Raw genomic sequence first — 19,608 nt, 5'->3', positions numbered from 1 at the left:
CTCTGCATCTCTCCATCCAATCTAAATGACAGCCTTGATGGATAAAGTATTCTTGGCTGCATGTTCTGGAACCCTCATTTATTCACTCAACAAATATTTAGTGAGGACCTATGATGTACCAGGCACTGTCCTCAGTGCTGGAAGTATAGTATGAATGACAGAAAAATCCCTGTTTTCAGGGAGCTTACCTGCATATTGAGGGAGACACATAAACCAAACCAATGTGTCAGTGATATAGTAGATTGGAAAGGCTGAGTGCCAGAAGGGAAAAATAAAGCAGAAAGGGGACAGGACACAGAGTGGTGAGAGGAGTGTGGTGAGAAGGGTGCTCACTGAGAAGGTAACATTTAGGGACACCTGGGTGGCTCAGTCAGTTAAGCGTCTGCCTTCACTCAGGTCATGATCCCAGGGTCCTGGGATCGAGTCCCACATCGGGCTCCTTGCTCAGTGGGGAGCCTGCTTCTCCCTCTTCCTGCTGCTCCCCCTGCTTGTGTGCACGCTCTCTCTCTCTCTGACAAATAAATAAATAAATAAATACATAAATAAAATCTTTAAAAAAGAGAGAGACAGTAACATTTAAACAAAGAGTTGAAGGAGATGAGGGAGGAGCAAGCCATGTGGATCCCTCTGGAAAGGAGAGTAAAGGCACATGCAGTGGCTCTGAGATGGAAAGTGGTCTGGGCTGCTGAAACAGCAAGGAGGCCAGGATGGCTGGAGCAGAATGAGTGAGGGTTATAATAGGAAGTGGGTCAGAGAATGACAGGGAGCAGATTCCAGGGTATTGTAAGGACTCTGGGGCAAGGTGTACTATAAGGTTTTGAGCAGAGGAGCATCATGATCAGACTTCTTCTGGCTGCCAAGTGGACAAGTAACTGTGGATGCGGGGAGGCCAGTGAGGACCCTGTTGTAATAACCCAGGGAAGTAGTGGTGGAGAGGGGGAGAAGTGGTTGAATTCAGGACGATAGCATTTAGTAATGCATTGGTTCTAAAATAGGAGAAAAAGCAGATTCAAGGATTTCAGGTTGATGGCCCCCAAAGAGCCTTGTCTCTGTATTAATACCCTAATGCAGTCCTCTCTTGAATCTGGGCTGAACCGGTGACTTATTTGAGCAATACATGTGGCAAAAGTAAGGCTGGGACAGTTCTGACCCAAACCTTAAAAGGGCCTGGTAGCTTTTGCTTTCATGCTCCTGGGAACCTTGAGTTGCCATGTCTTATAGGAGAAGCAGCAGGAAAAGACCATGGAGGGTGGCCACGAGCAGAGGAAAAGACCCTGAGCCTGCATGGAAAAAGAAGGAAGCTCATCAGCTCAGCCCCCAGCTCACACTCCAGCTGAATACAGCATACCCGTGACTACCTGCAAGAGTCACAGAAAACCCACTGGGTGAAGCCAAGCCTAGTTGACACAACTGTGAGAAAACAAAATAGTTGTTGTTTAAATTACTAAGATTTAGGGAGGTCTGTTATGCAACAACAGATACATAAAAGAAAAAAAAATGACCCCAAGAATTTGGGCCTGAGCACCCAGAAGGATGGACTTACCATTAACTAGATGGAAAAGGCTGCTAGTGAACAGGTTAGGGGAAAAAACTTGGGTGGACAGATTAAAATCTTACTACTTATAAATGAAGAAGAACATATTTTTCTTAATATATTAGAAGAACACAATCTTCTGGGGCGCCTGGGTGGCTTAGTTGTTAAGTGTCTGCCTTCGGCTCAGGTCATGATCCCAGGGTTCTGGGATCAAGCCCCATATCAGGCTCCCTGCTCCACGGGAGGCCTGCTTCTCCCTCTCCCACTCCCCCTGCTTGTGTTCCCTCTCTCTCTCTCTCTGTGTTTGTCTCTGTCAAATAAATAAATAAAATCTTAAAAAAACAAACAAACAAACCCACGATCGTCTATCTTTTAAGCATTGCTGGATTTTCCAAGGCCAGGAAAGGCCATTTGAGGAGCAAACTTTTGGACCTCTGGCATAATGGCAACAGCAGTGATTAAAGGAATTGTTTAGATTTTTTTTTCTATCCAGGTTCTGAAGCTCTGCTGACAATCAGTGAAATCCCCATCAGGGCCGAGAAACCCTAGCCCAATATTTCCAGCTTCGCCACTGTGGTTTCAGGCTTTGGTGACTCGACCACGTAAAGGAGAAACCACCGTGCTTGCTTTCCCTGCTGCTTTCCGCAACTGGTCACAATGAACCACCCTGGGCTTGGCTGATGGGCTTCTGGAAGCTGAGTGCACAGCCTCAGAGGGAAGCCCTTGCCAGTTTTAGATTTAATCCTTCCTGTGGCCATACACTTCAGAGACAGCAGTATGTGGGCACAGAAAAACTGCCTGGTCACTTTGGTCAGCCTGTAGGTCTCTGATGATAGGCATCTGGACTAATATAAACTTGAACCCAAATTAAGTGTTGGGGAAAAGCAGTGTATTCCTTAAGAATTCTTAATGCCCCATAGCAAATATTAATGTAAAAGGATTACTTTTATGGTGTCAGCCTCCCACTCATTCACTCCCAACCTGTATAGCCTACTGCATTTACCCACCCACATCTCCTTCCCCTGCTTAATCAGGATTTGGGAACGGTTTAGGATATAGCTAAAGTAAAACAAATTAATCATATTCACAGGGGCTTTTATCTTCTGGGCTCAACCTTTCCTTGGGCTAGTGTTCCTGGGTTGGAGGAGTAGCTTCCATGCATAGTCCCCTTTTGGTTCTCCACACGACGACTCACTACTGGAACCTTAAGTTGGATGGGAGACTGGGCTTCAAGGCACAGAGGAATTCACAACGTTGAACAATTGTAGGGCTTATGTCAGAAAAAAGTGGATGTGCTTGACTCAATAAACATTTTGTTTTCAGAAAAATGTTGGGAGACATTTTTTTAAAAAATTAACCATAAAATTACGTTGGTGATATCCAGGCTTGAGAAATGACATTCCGAAAGTGGGTGCCATATTGGTTGTTACAGTGTGGTCATCATGGAGATGTGTTCATGACGTGGGGACACTGGCTACCACTGTTTGGGTCTTTTCAAATCTCTTAAAGTCATCACACACCTTTGGCTATGGTTTCTTCCGAATACCAGTAACACAATTCTAGATTCTTTCCCTTGAGGAGTTCCTCACTCCTTGATGGACTGCTGCTCTTCAGCTTGTTTTTTCCCTACCTCCTTAAAAGTATGCGCCTGTCTCCAGCTGTCTGGTGCCTGCCATTACTGACCAAGCTGTGAACTTCCTTCCACTTCTGTGGCACATCCAGCCTTATCACTTGGAGAATGTTCAATCAGAGATGATGGATGAAGATGGTTCATCAGGAGCACAAGGCAGGAAGAGACTCCAGTGCAGGGCCCAAACAGACTGGTGAGTCCACCCTCTCAGCAGAAGAGGGTATAAAGGCCCATCAAGGCCTCCTGGCCAAGGAGAATGGAATGTTTCTTAGTTTCAAGTCCCCAAGAAGCAACCGTGGGACAAGGTGGCAAATGCAAGTAGTTCATCTGGGAGATGACCCCAGGACACACAAATAGGGGAGCAAAGAAGGGTACAGGGAAGGGAAGAAGGCCAACATGAGGTGTATTCGTAAGTCAACTACCACAGAGGGCAACTGAAGCTTAATTTCTGTGGGAAATCTCAAAAATAGAGTGAAACATGTACCCCAGACTTATACCACCCAAGAAGCAAGGCAGTGAGTATATTTATACAACGTCTGTTCATCACTGGTTGAGAGCTGCTCTTGGGGCATGCTGATTCCCAGGCATTTCTGGCCTGCTGTGTGCAGGTGCAGCTTTCTATAGTTCCGGAACAAGTCCTCAGGTGTAGAGGTGCAGACGCAAGCCTCTAAATGTTGTCTGGGGAACTCTGAACTGGAGAATCAACGGGCAATGACAGTGGTCTGCTCCAGACTCTTGCTCAGCTGGCTTTCACTGGCAAATCAGACCTTGCCACGGTGCTCACTGTGTGGACCTGTGGCCAGAGAAAGCAGATGCTGACTGTACTGTTAGGACTGGGGATGGGTTTCTACAGAAGTCTTAGGATAGAATATAGGTACTGAACAGCACTAGCTGAACCAATAATAAATGAGGTAATTCTTGTAAGTCTGGACATCCTTCTATGATATTCTTAAGTGAAAACAGCAGGTAATGTAAACCCATTTCGGTGTTAAAACTTAGAAAATTCATGCATAAAAAGTCTATAAGGATACAAGATAAAGTGTTATTAACTGTTGTCTCTAGGGAAATGGGGTTATGAGTTAATCTTTTTTTTTTTTTTTTGCTTTCTGATGTTTTGTAATGAGCATGAATTGCTTTTATAATAACAATGACCAGATTTTTTTTTTTTTAAATGCCACAATAATACAATCTCAAGATTCAGGAATAATTTCAGGACTTTTCTAAATGTTCCCTTCTTCAAACCCTCCTTTCCTCCCTCCCCCCTTTTACCTGTGCTTCAAAACAGAATTACAACGCTGCTTATTTGCAGGTGACTGCAATGTACCATCACCACTCTCAAACATGGGACAAAGTGAGCAATTAGGCAAAAAAGACTTTTGAGCAGCCAAAGAGAAGTCCCCACAGCCGTAAGCTAAAAGTCATCCATTTTGCTCACGGACAAGCACCACAGACTAGCATTTAGGACTTACTTACATGTACTTTGTACACAGTTCTAAAGACACTGCTCTCAGACTTCAACTTCACAGTTCAAAGAAGCAGGGGAAAAGGGAGGAAGGGCCTGCCCTCATCAGACACACAGAAGGCAGTGAGAAGAGGCAGAGCTGCCAAGTGAGGAGGATGGGCCTAGACAAGGCCTTCAGGCCTCAGCACTGGGCATGGGCGCTGTGGGTGCCATTCCTTCCATCTCCTCGCCACTTCCAGAAAACTCCCGTTTCCAAACCCAGAGCAAAATCACAGGGATGGCCTTGAGGAATCCAGACCAGGCTTACTTATACTCAGGAGAACCAAGCATCCAATGATCAGGGCTTGAAAAGAAGCAGAAGATAGGCATACAGTAAAGATCATCCGTGTTAAAATACTGCTTCAGCATCTTGGTGATATAAGCCAGACTAGGGAATGAGGTTACTTTCTTATCTCTTTTGACCCTTTCTACTTTTGTGTGAAATGAGGTTGATTATCCTCTGGTTCCAGGATCTGCTCTTTAATATCTGATCTGATCACTAAGGAACTTATACCACACATTACGTTTTTGCCTCCATGATTCTGAGTATCACTTTTTTTTTTTTTTTGCCTCCTGGTTTGACACTATTCCTTAAATTAAAAAAAAAAAAAAAGGAATTGGAGAATAAAGTCTTAACAAACTGTTCTTGGAGGGGCTGTGCTCTTTTACACTGACCAGTTTTTAAACTCTTCATAAAAGGGGTTTTTAACAGGCCCAAACTTTTAAATATGAGTAGAATAAAGTCAAAACAAGATGAAAAGAAATGGCATTCCTGGTGAAGTAGGTCAGATGATTTTCAGACTCCAAAGTGTCCTGATAGTTTTATGTGATCCAGTCCAGTTCCTCAAAAAACCCTGCCAACAGGTAACAGGTCTTTGAAAGCTTTTGAAGCCAAAGGCTCCCCACCAGCCAGCCCATCGCTTACTAAGTTCTCAGCCTCATTAAGAATGAGAAACAGATACCACGGCACCAACCTGTCTACGGGAACACAGCGAGACAAATGTAATTGCCTGTACAAGGAATATAAATCAGCAACTCCCAAATCATTCATATTTACACCCACTCCATTTTGGTTGTCTTTCCTTTATAATTTGGCCATACATCGATGTCAAGTGTATAATTTCATCTGGGGCTTTATCAGTTACCGCCCAGAGCCATGATTATATGGTGCAGGGAACTTCCTCTCCCTGAGCAAGGCTATCTTTAGTATCTTCTTGATAGCCACTTCTTACACAAAAAATCAAAAGGAAAGTCTTGGTTTCCTTATGTGGCTCCAGAATCACGAAATATAACATTTAGAAGCAATTTATCAACTGAAACCCTTGGGTTTTCAGCTGCCACTACAATTTTCCAAAGCAGAGTGTTCTTATTCCTTCCCTTTGTTATTTTTTTATCAACCTGCAATAAAAACTTTAGGGATCTTGATACTGACCATTCAATCATGAACAAAGTTCAACTTTCATCTTGTTAGTGTCCAGCCTAACTGCACAAAGACTGGTTTTGAACTATCAGAATCATAGCAAAAAAGATAAAGATATGATTTCTGGAAGAAGTAACTTTTTACAAACAAAATAAAAAATGGCTCTCCAATCTAGGATTCAAAAGATAATTTATTAGTCTGAGAAGAGGAGTCACACACTATACCCAGTAATATGCTTCTTTTATTTTTGTGCCTTTATCTTAAAAATATATTTAAACAAGAAACAAAGATAATATTGAATTTTCCCATAAATTTTGCTTTCTTATTTACAGTGTTACATTGTAAATAACATTCCATTATACACAAATTAAGGACTGTGCATTCCTGTATGTTCTCTTTACATATTCTCTCATTATATAGTACATATAGCTTGAAGATATGCAGTATTTAAGCTTAGAAAAGCTTGAGGAAAGAAGTACAAACTTTATCAATAAGACTATTATTTAAAAAGGTTCTGACCTTAATTCTCTGCTAGATTGTTTCACTGAAACCATTCTTTGTTAAAGAAAAATGCCCCATATGAGGGATGAGAATAACAGTTTAAGTTACCACAGGATCCACTTAAACTGGTTAACAAATAAAAACACTTTATCACTTATACTGTTATTAAATGGAGCACTACCACTGTCAAATCATTTAAACATGTAGATTTACTCTTCAGTTCAGACACATCACATCAACGACAGCTGGTACCTCTGTATGAAATAAAAAATGTTTCCTTTGCAACTTTAGGTTTTACTTGTAAACAGTAAAGCACACATTTTGTAAAGATGATTTAATCATTCCTGGTCATAGGTTACACAATAAGGAGCTCGTATTTCATCGAGAGAGAAGCAGGCACACGCACTGCACGCGCGCGCACACGCGCACACTCAGTCCCGTGCACCCGCCGAAGACCCGCACGTCACTAAGCGCGAACTGCAGCAGCGAGCCGTGCACGAGGCTGCAAAGAGGAATTATAAAATGGCGAAGATAAAACATCCAACTTCAGTTAAAATCCCCGAAACGCTCAGGCTCTGAAATGCCTCTCGGACGCTTCATGCTCAGCCTGAAGGGTCAGTTCACCGGGCTCTCCAGGCGGCAAACCCCGCCTTCGATTGCCACGGACTGTCCCGCCACCGCACCGGGAGGGAGTCTTGAAATGTGAGTCTGCAGAGAGGGAGACAGGAGAGCGTTAGAAGTGCCACCGGTGTCCTCCCATAAGCGACAAGGGCGGAGGAAATACCAGAATGCCACAGCCTCTCTTTGCTTCTCAGGATCTACAAACCCTGATGGTAACCTTTAAGTGCAGAGAGATCCTGTTTGGTCAAATCTTGCAGGGGATGTTTACTGAGCATCTACTATGTGCTAAGCACAGCACTGGCAACGGCAAGTACAGAATGAACAAGATAGCTAAGGCTCCTGAGAGCACAGAACTTATAATTTAGTCATGAATTCAGAACAGTAATTAATTGTTTGAAGGCCAACTTTATCAAGCATATTCTAGTTCTCTGAAAACTAATAATTTATATACATTTTGTCTTCCAAAGCAACTGAGAATACCTGATTCACGTTTACATTTTATTCCCTAAGGGATTTGAATAGCTTGCAAAAATTCAGATAATTCAACAACCTAAAAAGTGAGGCAATGAGACTGAAAGAAAAATAGAAGCTTACAAAATAAGGTAAAGACAGGCATGAGATTAACACACAAAATCTCACCTGAGTTCTGTACCCATGCTAGAGGCAGCCTGCTGCCCCATCTCTCAGCTTCCTCGTTCCATGACCAGAGAGTTGGTTCATGTGTGTCCAGGATCACAACCAACCAACTGCTCAGAAGGGAATAACAGTTCCTGGTACAAGGCCCGGGAACTCTCTCTCTTACGGGGCTTCATACACAGTAGGTACCACGTTTAGTGGGTGAGTGAAGACATCAGTTGTACCAAGAGGAGTTTTGTAGGGCTGAGGGTTAACTTTACTCAAAGGACGTTGCCCTGATGGAAGATCGTAAAAGCTGTTCCATAAGGGTCAGGATGATGTCAGCCAGGAATTCCTTTTTTTTTGATGATCCGGCTTAATCCAGGGATAGATAAATGTCGGGAGCTTCTAAGAAGAACAGAAGGACTGCATATCCCTTAGGTAATCCTCTCTAATTCTGCTACTCTAAACAAGTTTTTCCTAAGGACCAAACAGAAGTGAGTTCGAGCCCCAGGTGAGGCTGTTTGGACGCAGCCAGCGAAGTGGCCAAGCCTAGAGTGGGAATGATGTCCTCTCATGCAACCAAATATGAAACAAGCCTATGTTTTAGATGGAATGACAGCTAAGCTAACTGATTTGTAGTTGGAGGGTAGACAGTATTCTTGAATCTCACTGTGCAAGTCCTATTAGAGGAGCTAACATAAGTCAACAATTTGGAAAGTTCTAGAGAATAGGAACTGTTCTCTAGGCACTGAGTTTTTCTGTGTGCAAGGCAGGAAGCAACCTGTAACCTACAAGGGTTAGGTCTGTTGCCTCAGGTAGAGAGCTGGGTGAGGTAGTCTCTGTGGTATCTCCTGGGACACAAGTATCAGTGAGTTCACTCACTAGGCTCATGCTTCTGCGAACCGTGTCCCAGAATCTGGGCTCATTATTACATCTGAGGGCCAAACTTGGATCTCACCATATGGATACACTGTACCTCAGGAGTCCATAGTGGGAAAGCTTGTGGCTCTATTGTTTCTTTATTCCTCATTTAACCTAGCAGGAGTTAGAACAGGGTGCTTTGTTTAATTCTGCTACCCAGCAGTCTTTGTCACACCAGGCACAAAAATCTCAATTCTCACAATTCTCAGGGTTCAATATTGATGGGGCTACTTTTATTCCTCCAGGAATTCCTTAACATGAGGTGAAAGAGAATTTTTTCCCCTAGATATCATTTTTTTTTTAAGATTCTTCTAAACAAAACAAAACAAATCCCTGAAAGAGTAGAAGTCCCTTGGTCAATTTCATCCCTAATCTCACCCTTTCCAGTCATGAATACAGTCATGCAGCTATGACAGGGATCAAGAATGAGGCAGAACCCCAGTGGAAAACAGTATGGGGATTCCTCAAAGAATTAAACATAAAATTACCATATGATCCAACAATTCCACTTATGGATATATCCCCCCAAACAAGTGAAAGCAGGGACCCAAGAGCTAAAAGGTGGAAACAACCCAAGAGTTCATAAACAAAATGTGACAAATAGTATATACATGCAATGGACTATTATTCAGCCCTAAAAAGGAAGGAAGTTCTGACACATGCTACAACATGGATGAACTTTGAAGACATTATGCTAAGTGAAATAAGCCAGATATAAGATAACAAATATTGTAAGATCCCACTTATATGAGATATCTATTAGTCAAGTTCATAGAGACAGGAAATAGGATGGTGGTTGCCAAGGGTTGGGGGAGGGGGAATGGGCAGTCACTGTTTAGTGGGTACAAATTTTCAGTTTGAGAAGATGAAAAAGTTCTGGAGATGGATGGTAGTGATGGTTACACAACAACATGAATGTACTAAATGCCACTGAACTGTGCATTCAAAAATGGTGAAAATGGTAAATTTTGTTATGTATATTCTACCATAATAATAATAAAGAAAAGAATAAAGCAGAAATGACAATTTCCTACCTGGTCGAGAATAATATTCCACATGATAGCATTAAGAAAAGAGGCTAGCTAGGAATGAATCTACAGTGCAGACCCCCGTAGAAGAAGCATCAACACCATCAGGTTCTGTTCACAAATAGATTGGAATTCTCCAGTCAGGTCTGTTAAAATATCTGTCCCCTAAGAGAGAAGCTCACAGGAAAATCTGTCTTCATGTTTCCCAGAGATCCAGGGAGAGTCCAGTGGGACCTCCTGGCAGGCCTGGCCATCCAGGCATCAGAGAATAAATTAATTGTTTAAAGATCAAAGAGTGAACATATGTCCAAGCAGATGGCCTGCAACTTGACCAGGGGGATCCTGGTCTTAAAGAAACTGATTTCCTGCTGACCAAGTTAAAGACCAGAGCTAGAAGGAAGAAATTCTTGCCCTACGGACCAGAGGGCTTGATAGCAATCCCTTGAGATTTACAAATACACAGAGGGCCAATTCAAACTTATCTCTGACACTGCCCCAATCAGGTTTATGATAGAAGAACATCTAAATAAACTGAGCTAAACTACAAAGCATCAAGGAGAGTTAGGAAGGAAAAGAAAAAGGACTGGAAAAGATGACAGTCGTCTTGAGACAATCTGTTAACAGTACATGGACAAAATGCTTCAAAAACACATTGAGGTTCATATAAATTTTGCTGTTTACATAAGACAGAAATGCTCAACTAGACAAGCTAGTTAAGATTAACTTCTCAGGATTACCCCCTCCCCAAATCATCATCTAGTCAAGAGGGATTTTGTGATTACAAAACACATTGGCGTGATCTTGGTTTTGAGAGCAATAAAATGGTTAACCATCTGTCCGAATGACAGTACTTCCCCAGCTTCATCCATCAACATGATCTTCTGACTCATCAGAAAATAACTGCCCTTGGTCTGAAAACATTTGAGCCAGGATGTATTTGAAGCTTTCTGTGGGAATTTCAATGGAGCATCAAATCACATTATGAACAGTGGGAGCTGTTTAAGAGAATGTTTTATATGAGTATTCATCTTGAAATGCTCTTTTAGAGAAGTGGGTTGGAATTCCTCTTGTGGCTAAAAAGAGACCATTTTCTACAATGAACTTATATGTCAGCATTGAAAAGTGCAATAAAGTATTTTACATTGTCTAAGGACTGTGTAGACTCTCGGGTACCCTACAAGCATTAAGAATTTAACAAGGTGTCTTTAAAACCATTTAAATACCAATGTACTTTTATGAAAATTAAGAACTAATGATAAATAGCCCATAAAAATCGTATATGAAAAAGCAGCAGATGAGTTCATTTTGGGTTGTTTTCCTCCACTTCTTGTTGCATGCTCTACTCATATACCTGTCTAACCATGATTCCATGTCTCCAATGTCCTTTTCTGGGTCTTTCTCAAGTAAAGACTTCCTTGACTGGATCCCCAACTCAATCTAGAAGCTCTTCTTCTAGCTCTTGTGGCACCCATCTGAGCATTTCTTGTCCTGTTATGTAACTGCCTTGGTTCTTGGTCTGCTTTGAATTTTTAGCTTCTGTAAGTGAAAGTCAATAGGAGGCAGGAGCTGGTCTTATACAGGCCTCTGTATTCCTTGCACCTGCCAAAGTGCTTGACCCAGAAGGCACACTCTGGAAATGCTTACCGAGTGAAGTGACTAAAATACACCCTCAAGGGGCTATACTTATGAATGCATAAAGAATCTCAAGTGTTTTAACTAGTATGACCAGCCAGTTTGATTAAAAAGTCAAACTAGTTTGTCATAGCAAATTCTTTAAAATAGATTTTTTTTTTAGACTGACTAAACTTTTCCATTTTCCAAGTGATTGTGTTGTTAGAACAGAGATAGAGCTTTAGATTTCTCAGATGCTAACAGCTCCATACCAGTGGAACCCACTGGCTTTACACTTAAAATTCTCTGCTTTTTTGCTAATTCCCTGACCGACACACAAAGATCCTTGAGGTTAACATTCCTTGAAGAATTATCCACTTATAAATTAAACTAATTCAAAGCCAATATTCTTATGCCTATATCTTGTTACAAAATCAAACATTGTATAATAACAAATTTAGTCTAAGATTTTAAAATGAGAAAGTTAAAGAAAAAAATATCATAGAAATTATATAATCCCTTGATGTCTTAATCACACTCTAAATAGTAGTTGAGACTTCCTATCATTCATATTCATGTCTTTAAATCTCTTAAGACCACCTTAGTGACTGTTCTTTTGTGGTTTCTAGGAAAATTCGAAGCACACGATTTAACTTTAAAAGTCTCAAAGCCTTTATTTAGCGGTTATATTTTAATCCATCTTTCCAGTCTTAGGAGAATTGTTGAGATCTACCACAAGAGTCAAGGGAAGAGACTCTTAAACAAGTTATTATCCTCCTTTGGGGGGATCAGAAAAATAAAATCTGGACAGACACGGTCCAAAAAAAGCCTTGGAAATATTTTATTCATTGGTTTCATAATTCTGAGGGTTTGGTTTTCTGTTTTTTAAAAATAGAGCTTGAAGCAAGATAGTACTGTCAAAGCAATACAGGCATTTACAAATAGAATAAATGACACGGAGAAAACATTACACACAGACTTAAGAAACAGTATTTCAAAACACATAGGTATTTTCATCCACCAAAAGCTTAAAAAGTACATGTAATATATAACATATCATGTCCAATTCTGAAGTTAAATCTACAGAGCCAGTTTATCATGATGGCTATGTGCATGGGTTACAGAATCAGAGCATCTTGGGTGCTGGGGCATTTCCTCTTCTTCCTGGACACATTGAGGGACTACATTTCCCAGCTTCCTTTCAGTTAGGTGTGGCTACGTGACTGAATCAGGCCAGTGGACTAGAGTGCCATGTGCCACTAACAGGCATGGCAGAAAATCTTCTTATGCACCATTCTCCATACTCTTTCTCTGATGACCTTGAGGCCCACGTGCTATAAGGAGCCTGAGACTCTGGTTCACAACTTGGAGGAGAGCCTGCTACTAATCACAATCCCCAATTTGAATTTTATGGGAATAAGAAACATACTTCTTATTGTGTTTGAGCAACTATACATTTTGGGGTTTCCTTCTTAGAGCAGCTGGTGCTATCTTAACCAGTAATGGTTCAATACAGACCTCTGCACTTTCTAGCTGTGTAACCTCTGCTGGCTATGTAACTTCTCAGGGCCCCATCTCTAAAATGAATATAATAGTAGCATTTATGATCAGGTTGATAAGGACTACATGAGATATTGCATGCAATGAAAATATGTGTCAATTGATGTAAGATTACCATTATTCAAACAAATACGTAGCCATATAATAAAACATCATACAGCAAAATCTCTATTGTAGATTACTGGATATCCAAGAATTGGAGAATTCAATTTTAAAAGTTTGATAGTCTGCAAAAATAGAATGAGGTATTTTAAAGAAAAATTAGCTGCATGCTAAAAGGTAAGGTTCAAGAAAATGGACATTTTTAGGTCAGGATTTTTGATGGTGCTATTTTGCTGCTACAGATAAAATAATTAACAATTGCTGAGTACTTAGTAACTGCTAAAGATTTGTATATATCTGCTTGCTATATAACTAATCTTCTAAGTCTCAAAAACAGTGGACATATTTGGGTGCTACAGAGAAAACCAAAATGGTAGAATACTGGTGAAATGCCTTCTAAGAACATGTGGCATTGAGGGAAGACAAGTACAGCCATATAAAATGATTAGAAAACTATTAACAAAAGCACATAACCATGTACTAGAAGGGTAGAATACTCCAAAGTGTGTTTTCTAACACCAGTAAGCAATTAACTCTATACTGCCAATATTGATCAGGGGTCCTACAGCTGAACTCAGTGCTGACACTGTTTACCAGGAGATAGTGTCAGATCCTATAGGTTAAGGGCTCAGTCCCACAAGCCTGTTCCTCCTTCTCAATCCAGACACCAATCGCAAGTCCAGATTGATGGACCTACCCACAATAAATGGCAGGTTCCCACGACCTCTCTTCAAGTTTGCTAATTTGCTAGAGTGGCTCACAGAACTCAAGAAAACAGTTTACTTACTAAATTACTGGTTTATTGTAAAAGTATATAATTCAGGAGCAGCCAGATGGACGAGATGCATAGAGCAAGGCAGCTGGGAAGCAGCTCAGATCTTCATGCCTTCCCCAAACATGCCACTGTCCCGGCATCTCCATGTGTTCACCATCTCCATCTTACGGGTTTTTTCTGGAGGCTTTATTACATAGGCATGACTGACTAAATCACTGGCTATTAGTGACTGAGCTCAATCTTTAGCCCTTCACCTCTCCCTGGACATTGGGGGATCTGGCTGGAAGTTCCAACTCTTAATCACATGGTTGGCTCCCCTGGCAACCAACACCCATCCTTAGGTTACCTTTGGGTTTTCCAAAAGTTGCCTCATTAACATAAGCTCAGGTGTGGTTGAAAGTGGCTTGTCATGAGTAACGAGACACCCATTTCACCTTTATGGATATAAGTCGATTTTAGGAACTGAAGACAAAAGACCAAATATTATAACAAAATATGATCCCACTGCTCTTAATGTTTACGATATTCCAAGGGTTTTGAAAGCTGTGAATCAGGAACCATGAAGGAAGATCAAATATACATTTCTTATGATAAATCTCAATATCACAGATACCCAAACATAAATGTCATAGGAAGTCATGAGTGAGAAAATGGATGTGGATCACAGAATTGAGGAAGACATTCCAGAGGCCCTGGCACTGGAAGGCAAGTAGAACAGGAGCGCAGAGGGACAGAAAAATGATATGCTGGACCTTAGTAAGGGAGAGCTGACAGGTTTATCTGGTTTGAGCCACACAGTTTTTCCAACTTTTAAAAATAGAAAATATTTTTAAATTCAGAAGTTGTACAAAAGCATCTTGATTTCTAGCTTCTCTTGAAAAATTTGGCAATCCTTGATTCCTTCACTGGGGTGAAGTAGTAGCTACCTTCTTAAAGTACATTTTTGGCAAGAATTTTCTACAGGTGGGGCTGTTCTTCCTGTGGAGTGTGTTCAGAAGGCACCCAATATCTAGTGATCCTCTTTCTGTGGGTTTGATCCACTGGGTTCGGGTAGTGGCAGCCTGATCCTTCCATAGGAAATTCCCCCAACCTTTTGCCCAACGGTTTTAGTGGCCACTGATAATCATTGCTTAGACCCCTTATTTCATGAGGGAGTTCCCAAAGGATGGTTTCCTGTCATTCTCACTACATTAAGAGCTGAAATTCTTCTATGAAGAACTTTCTCTCATCAACTTTTTGCTATTCTAAAACAAAGTTTATGTAAGAAAGGAAGGATAAATATTTGATTTTCCACAGCCTTTTCAGGGTGCAAATAATAAACTTCCAAAAGCAGCCAATCACTCCCCCCCAACATTTTTTGTGGTGTTAAGAAATCAGTTTGTTTGTTTTTTTAAGATTTTTTATTTATTTTTATTTGACACAGAGATAGTGAGAGAGAGAGCATAAATAAGCCGGGGGAGCAACAGGCAGGCAGAGGGAGAGGGAGAAGCAGGCTTCCTGCTGAGCAGGGAGCCCGATGTGGGGCTCGATCCCAGGACCCCAGGATCATGACCTGAGCCGAAGGCAGACGCTTAACGACTGAGCCACCCAGGCGCCCCAAGAAATCAGTTTCATTAGAAGAAAGATGGTAAGAGATTAAAGAGGGAACATGGTTGGTGGGGTAGGGATAGAAAGAGAAGGTACAGCATTTTACCTCTTCATTCATTCCAGCTAAAGACCAATTCTTCTACATTTTATTTAAAAAAAAGAGACAGAGAGAGAGAGACAGAAACAAAAGAATTAGAAGAGCTACTTCCAAACTGCCAATGCAAAAGAAACCGTATATCTGGCTGGACTGGCTTGCTAGCTCTGTTCTGGATGACTTATCTGTACACTCATCTCTTTTAAGTCAAATACAGTACCTTATAGAATGAATTAGCTCCTTCTGGACTGACATAAAATAAGTGTTGCTGTCAGTTAATATTGTAAAGTTTGTTCAAGATCAATTTGACTATTTAGCAGAAAGTTCTTTCATCAAAGTGAACTGGGTGTTAAGACAGTATATGAGTCTGCTTAAGGCTTCCCTAACAAAATACCTCAGGCTGGGTGCCTTAAACAACATCAGCTTATTTTCTCACAGATCAAGATATCAATAGGTTTGGTTTTTCTGAGGCCTTCTCCTTGGCTTACAGGTGGTCTTTTCTCTATCACAGCATCCCTAGTGTCTCTTCCTCTTCTGATAAGGACGCTGAGTCCTACTGAATTAGGGCCACACCCTTATGTTCATTTACCTTAATCACCTCATTAAAGGCCCTATCTCCACATATAGTCACATTCAGGATTAAGGCTTCAAGACATGAATTTGGGCGCTGGGGTGGGAACACAATTCAGTCCATAATAGGACCAGTCCATAATAGATACAGATCTTAAAATGATATGGAGTAAAATCCAACAATGCCCCATATGTTCTGGTCTCCATTAGTTCTCTGAGCTGAATTCCTCCTGCTCTCCCCACTTTGCTTGGTCCTCTCTCTCTCCACTTGCCTCCCTGCTGTTACGCAACCACACAGCACACCCCAACTTGAAGGCCATTACGAATGCTGTTCTCACTGCCCAGAAAGCTCTTCCACCCAATGTCCCTGTGGCTTGCTTGCTCAACCCTGCCAGATCTGTACTCTAAAGCCGCCTATTCAGGAAGGGTTACACCGGCCCCTGGCCCTGAATCTCACTACATCACCCGCTCTGTTTCAAGGGTTCCTATATCCTTACTGCTATCTAACCAGCCATTTACTTTGCTCCTTTATCTTATTCATTGCTTGTCTCCCCCACTGGGAGAGCCACCTCACAGAGGGGAGGGCAGGGAGTTTATCTCTTTGTTCATTGCTTTTTCCTTAGTTCCTAAAGGATACTCTGGTATATGGGAGAGGTTCAGTATATTTGGTAAATGAATAAAGGCCTTTTTTTTTTTAATGAGGGTTGGGAAACAAGAGTACAAACTGCAAATTAGACATTTTATATTTCTTAATTTTATATTTTAGTTTTTAATTATAGTTTGTTATAAATTTTTAATGATATTTATGGAAATGAAACAATCAAAATGATAATGAAGTTGTGGACCTTAAAAAAGTCTGAAAATAAAAGCCTGCAGATTTCCCAAGACTGACACAGTATGGTCCAACAGATTCTGTTCATTCATTTATACCAGAATTGCATTGTCAGCACACATATCCTCTTCTTTTAGAGAGAGCTCAACACAGACATCAGCTACCTAAACAGTGGTCAAGTGGGGGCTGTGTGCCTTGTGTGTCTCTTATGTTAGGCCACATTAATAACATTTTGATGAAGTCAGAATGAGGAGGAATATGGAAAACACTACGGCAACCTTGTTTGCACGAGCATTTTCCCTTCTGGAAAGCAGGACTCTAGCCTAGTGAGACATCAGTGCCTCCTGCTCAATCTTTACCAGGAGCATTTGAGGAGACAGATAGTCTTTTTCCCTACCATTTTCCTTTCTCCTGTTAAGTCTGACTTACTTTTCAAACTGTTGAGTCCTCGGTAATATATTTTTCCATCTACTAATGGTGTCACATGAACTTTCTTAATATACTATGGAATAATGTGTGTATTTCATAGAATAAAGACCCATTTAGCTACAGGCTAGGTTTGTCTTGTTTATCACTGTGCTACTCAGGGCATGGAAATTTAGTACTGTGGCTCTGTTGGCTGAATATATCTTATGTCCTTACATAAGGACATTCTTACCTGATGTGATAATAGTCACTCTGTGCTTTCTTTTACTGGCACAAATGTGATAGACCTTAAATGACCGATTCCAGGGAGAAGGGCAGGGGAAGTGTGTCTGGTTGGCTTTTATTGCTTTGTGTCTATTATGGGCATTTCTCCCCGCTTAATGAGTGAGTCAGGAGACACCACCACCCCCATCCTTTTCCCAGAAGTTCCCTGCCCACTGCTTTCAAGAGCTGTCTTTCAAGGAGATATAACTTGTGAATAAGTATATTCTGAGCATTCTTTGTGTGTGGCATTAAACCTCGGAATGTAGTTTACTGCTCCAAAAATAGTTTGGTCTTTAGATTTCATCCTGAAAGCAGATGTCCTCAAGTAGTTGATGGTGTCACATGAACCTGTTTAATACAGTCCAGAATAATGTGTATATTTTATAGAGCAAAAACCGATTTACCTATAGGTCATAAGATCTGCTGCTCACTTCCTAAGCCTCTGTGATAGTGGGAAAGTCAGTGAAGTCTCTGAATTATAAAATGAGGACTTTGGGTTAGATTATCTCTAGAATAGCCCCTCAAGTTGTTTTTTTTTTTAATTTTATTTTGTTATGTTAGTCACCATACAATACATCATTAGTTTTTGATGTGGTGATCCACGATTCATTGTTTTGTTATAACACCCAGTGCTCCATGCAGTACGTGCCCTCCTTAATACCCATCACTGGGCTAATCCATCCCCCACCCCCTCCCCTCTAAAACCCTCAGTTTGTTTCTCAGGGCCCATAGTCTCTCGTGGTTCGTCTCTCCCTCTGATTTCCCCCCCTTCATTTTTCCCTTCCTTCTCCTAATGTCCTCCATGCTATTCCTTATGTTCCACAGATAAGTGAAACCATAGGATAATTGACTTTCTCTGCTTGACTTATTTCACTTAGCATAATCTCCTCCAGTCCCATCCATGTTGATGGAAAAGTTGGGTATTCATCCTTTCTGATGGCTGAGTAATATTCCATTGTATATATGGACCACATCTTCTTTATCCATTTGTTTGTTGAAGGGCATCGCGGCTCTTTCCACAGTTTGGCTATTGTGGACATTGCTGCTATGACCATTGGGGTGCATATGACCCTTCTTTTCACTACATCTGTGTCTTTGGGGTAAATACCCAGTAGTGCAATTGCTGGGTCATAGGGTAGCTCTATTTTTAATTTTTTGAGGAACTTCCACACTGTTTGCATTCCCACCAACAGTGTAAGAGGGTTCCCCTTTCTCCACAACCTCTCCAACATTTGTTGTTTCTTGCCCTGTCAATTTTCGCCATTCTAACTGGTGTAAGGTGGTATCTCAATGTGGTTTTAATTTGAATTCCCCTGATGGCTAATGATGATAATGAACATTTTTTATGTGTCTGTTAGCCATTTGTATGTATTCTTCAGAGAAGTGTCTGTTCATGTCTTCTGTCCATTTTTTGACTTGATTATTTGCAAATCAATCAATGTGATAGAACACATTAATAAGAGGAGAGAGATGAACCATATGGTCCTCTCAATTGATGCAGAAAAAGCACTTGACAAAATACAGCATCCTTTCCTGATTAAAACTCTTCAGAGTATAGGGAATGTCCCTCTGGAACACTCCTCAAGTTCATAAAATCCATCTGTGAAAAACCCACAGTGAATATCATCCTCAATGGGGAAAAGCTGAGAGCCTTTCCCTTAAGATCAGGAACACGTCAAGGATGCCCACTCTCACCACTATGGTTCAACATAGTACTAGAAGTCCTAGCAACAGCAATCAGAAGAAAAAAAGAAATAAAAGGTATTCAAATTGGCAAAGAAGAAGCCAAACTCTCTCTTTTCGCAGATGACATGATACTTTATGTGGATACCCAAAAGACTCCACCCCCAAATTACTAGAACTCATACAGCAATTCAGTAACGTGGCAGGATACAAAGTCAATGCACAGAAATCAGATGTTTTCTTATACCCTAACAATGCAACTGTAGAAAGAGAAATGAGAGAAACAATTCCATTTACAATAGCACCAAAACCATAAGATACCTCGGAATA

General features: G+C 41.0%; 1 protein-coding gene across 2 annotated transcripts in view; it reads right to left on the bottom strand.

The window, feature by feature from the left end:
- Window positions 1–7,054: 7,054 nt before the first annotated feature.
- The window catches only part of TASP1 (taspase 1), a 294,371-nt gene continuing 281,817 nt past the window's right edge, over window positions 7,055–19,608 (bottom strand). For both annotated transcript variants that reach the window (XM_021700673.1, XM_044918611.1), the window contains one exon: window positions 7,055–7,294. In XM_021700673.1, coding sequence (XP_021556348.1) covers window positions 7,202–7,294 — 93 coding nt within the window. In that variant the 3' untranslated portion in view covers window positions 7,055–7,201. The remainder of the gene's footprint in view (window positions 7,295–19,608) is intronic.

The sequence above is a fragment of the Neomonachus schauinslandi genome, chromosome 10, assembly GCF_002201575.2.
Source record: "Neomonachus schauinslandi chromosome 10, ASM220157v2, whole genome shotgun sequence".
Lineage (NCBI taxonomy): Eukaryota > Metazoa > Chordata > Mammalia > Carnivora > Phocidae > Neomonachus > Neomonachus schauinslandi.
This window is presented reverse-complemented; position numbering and strand designations above follow the sequence as displayed.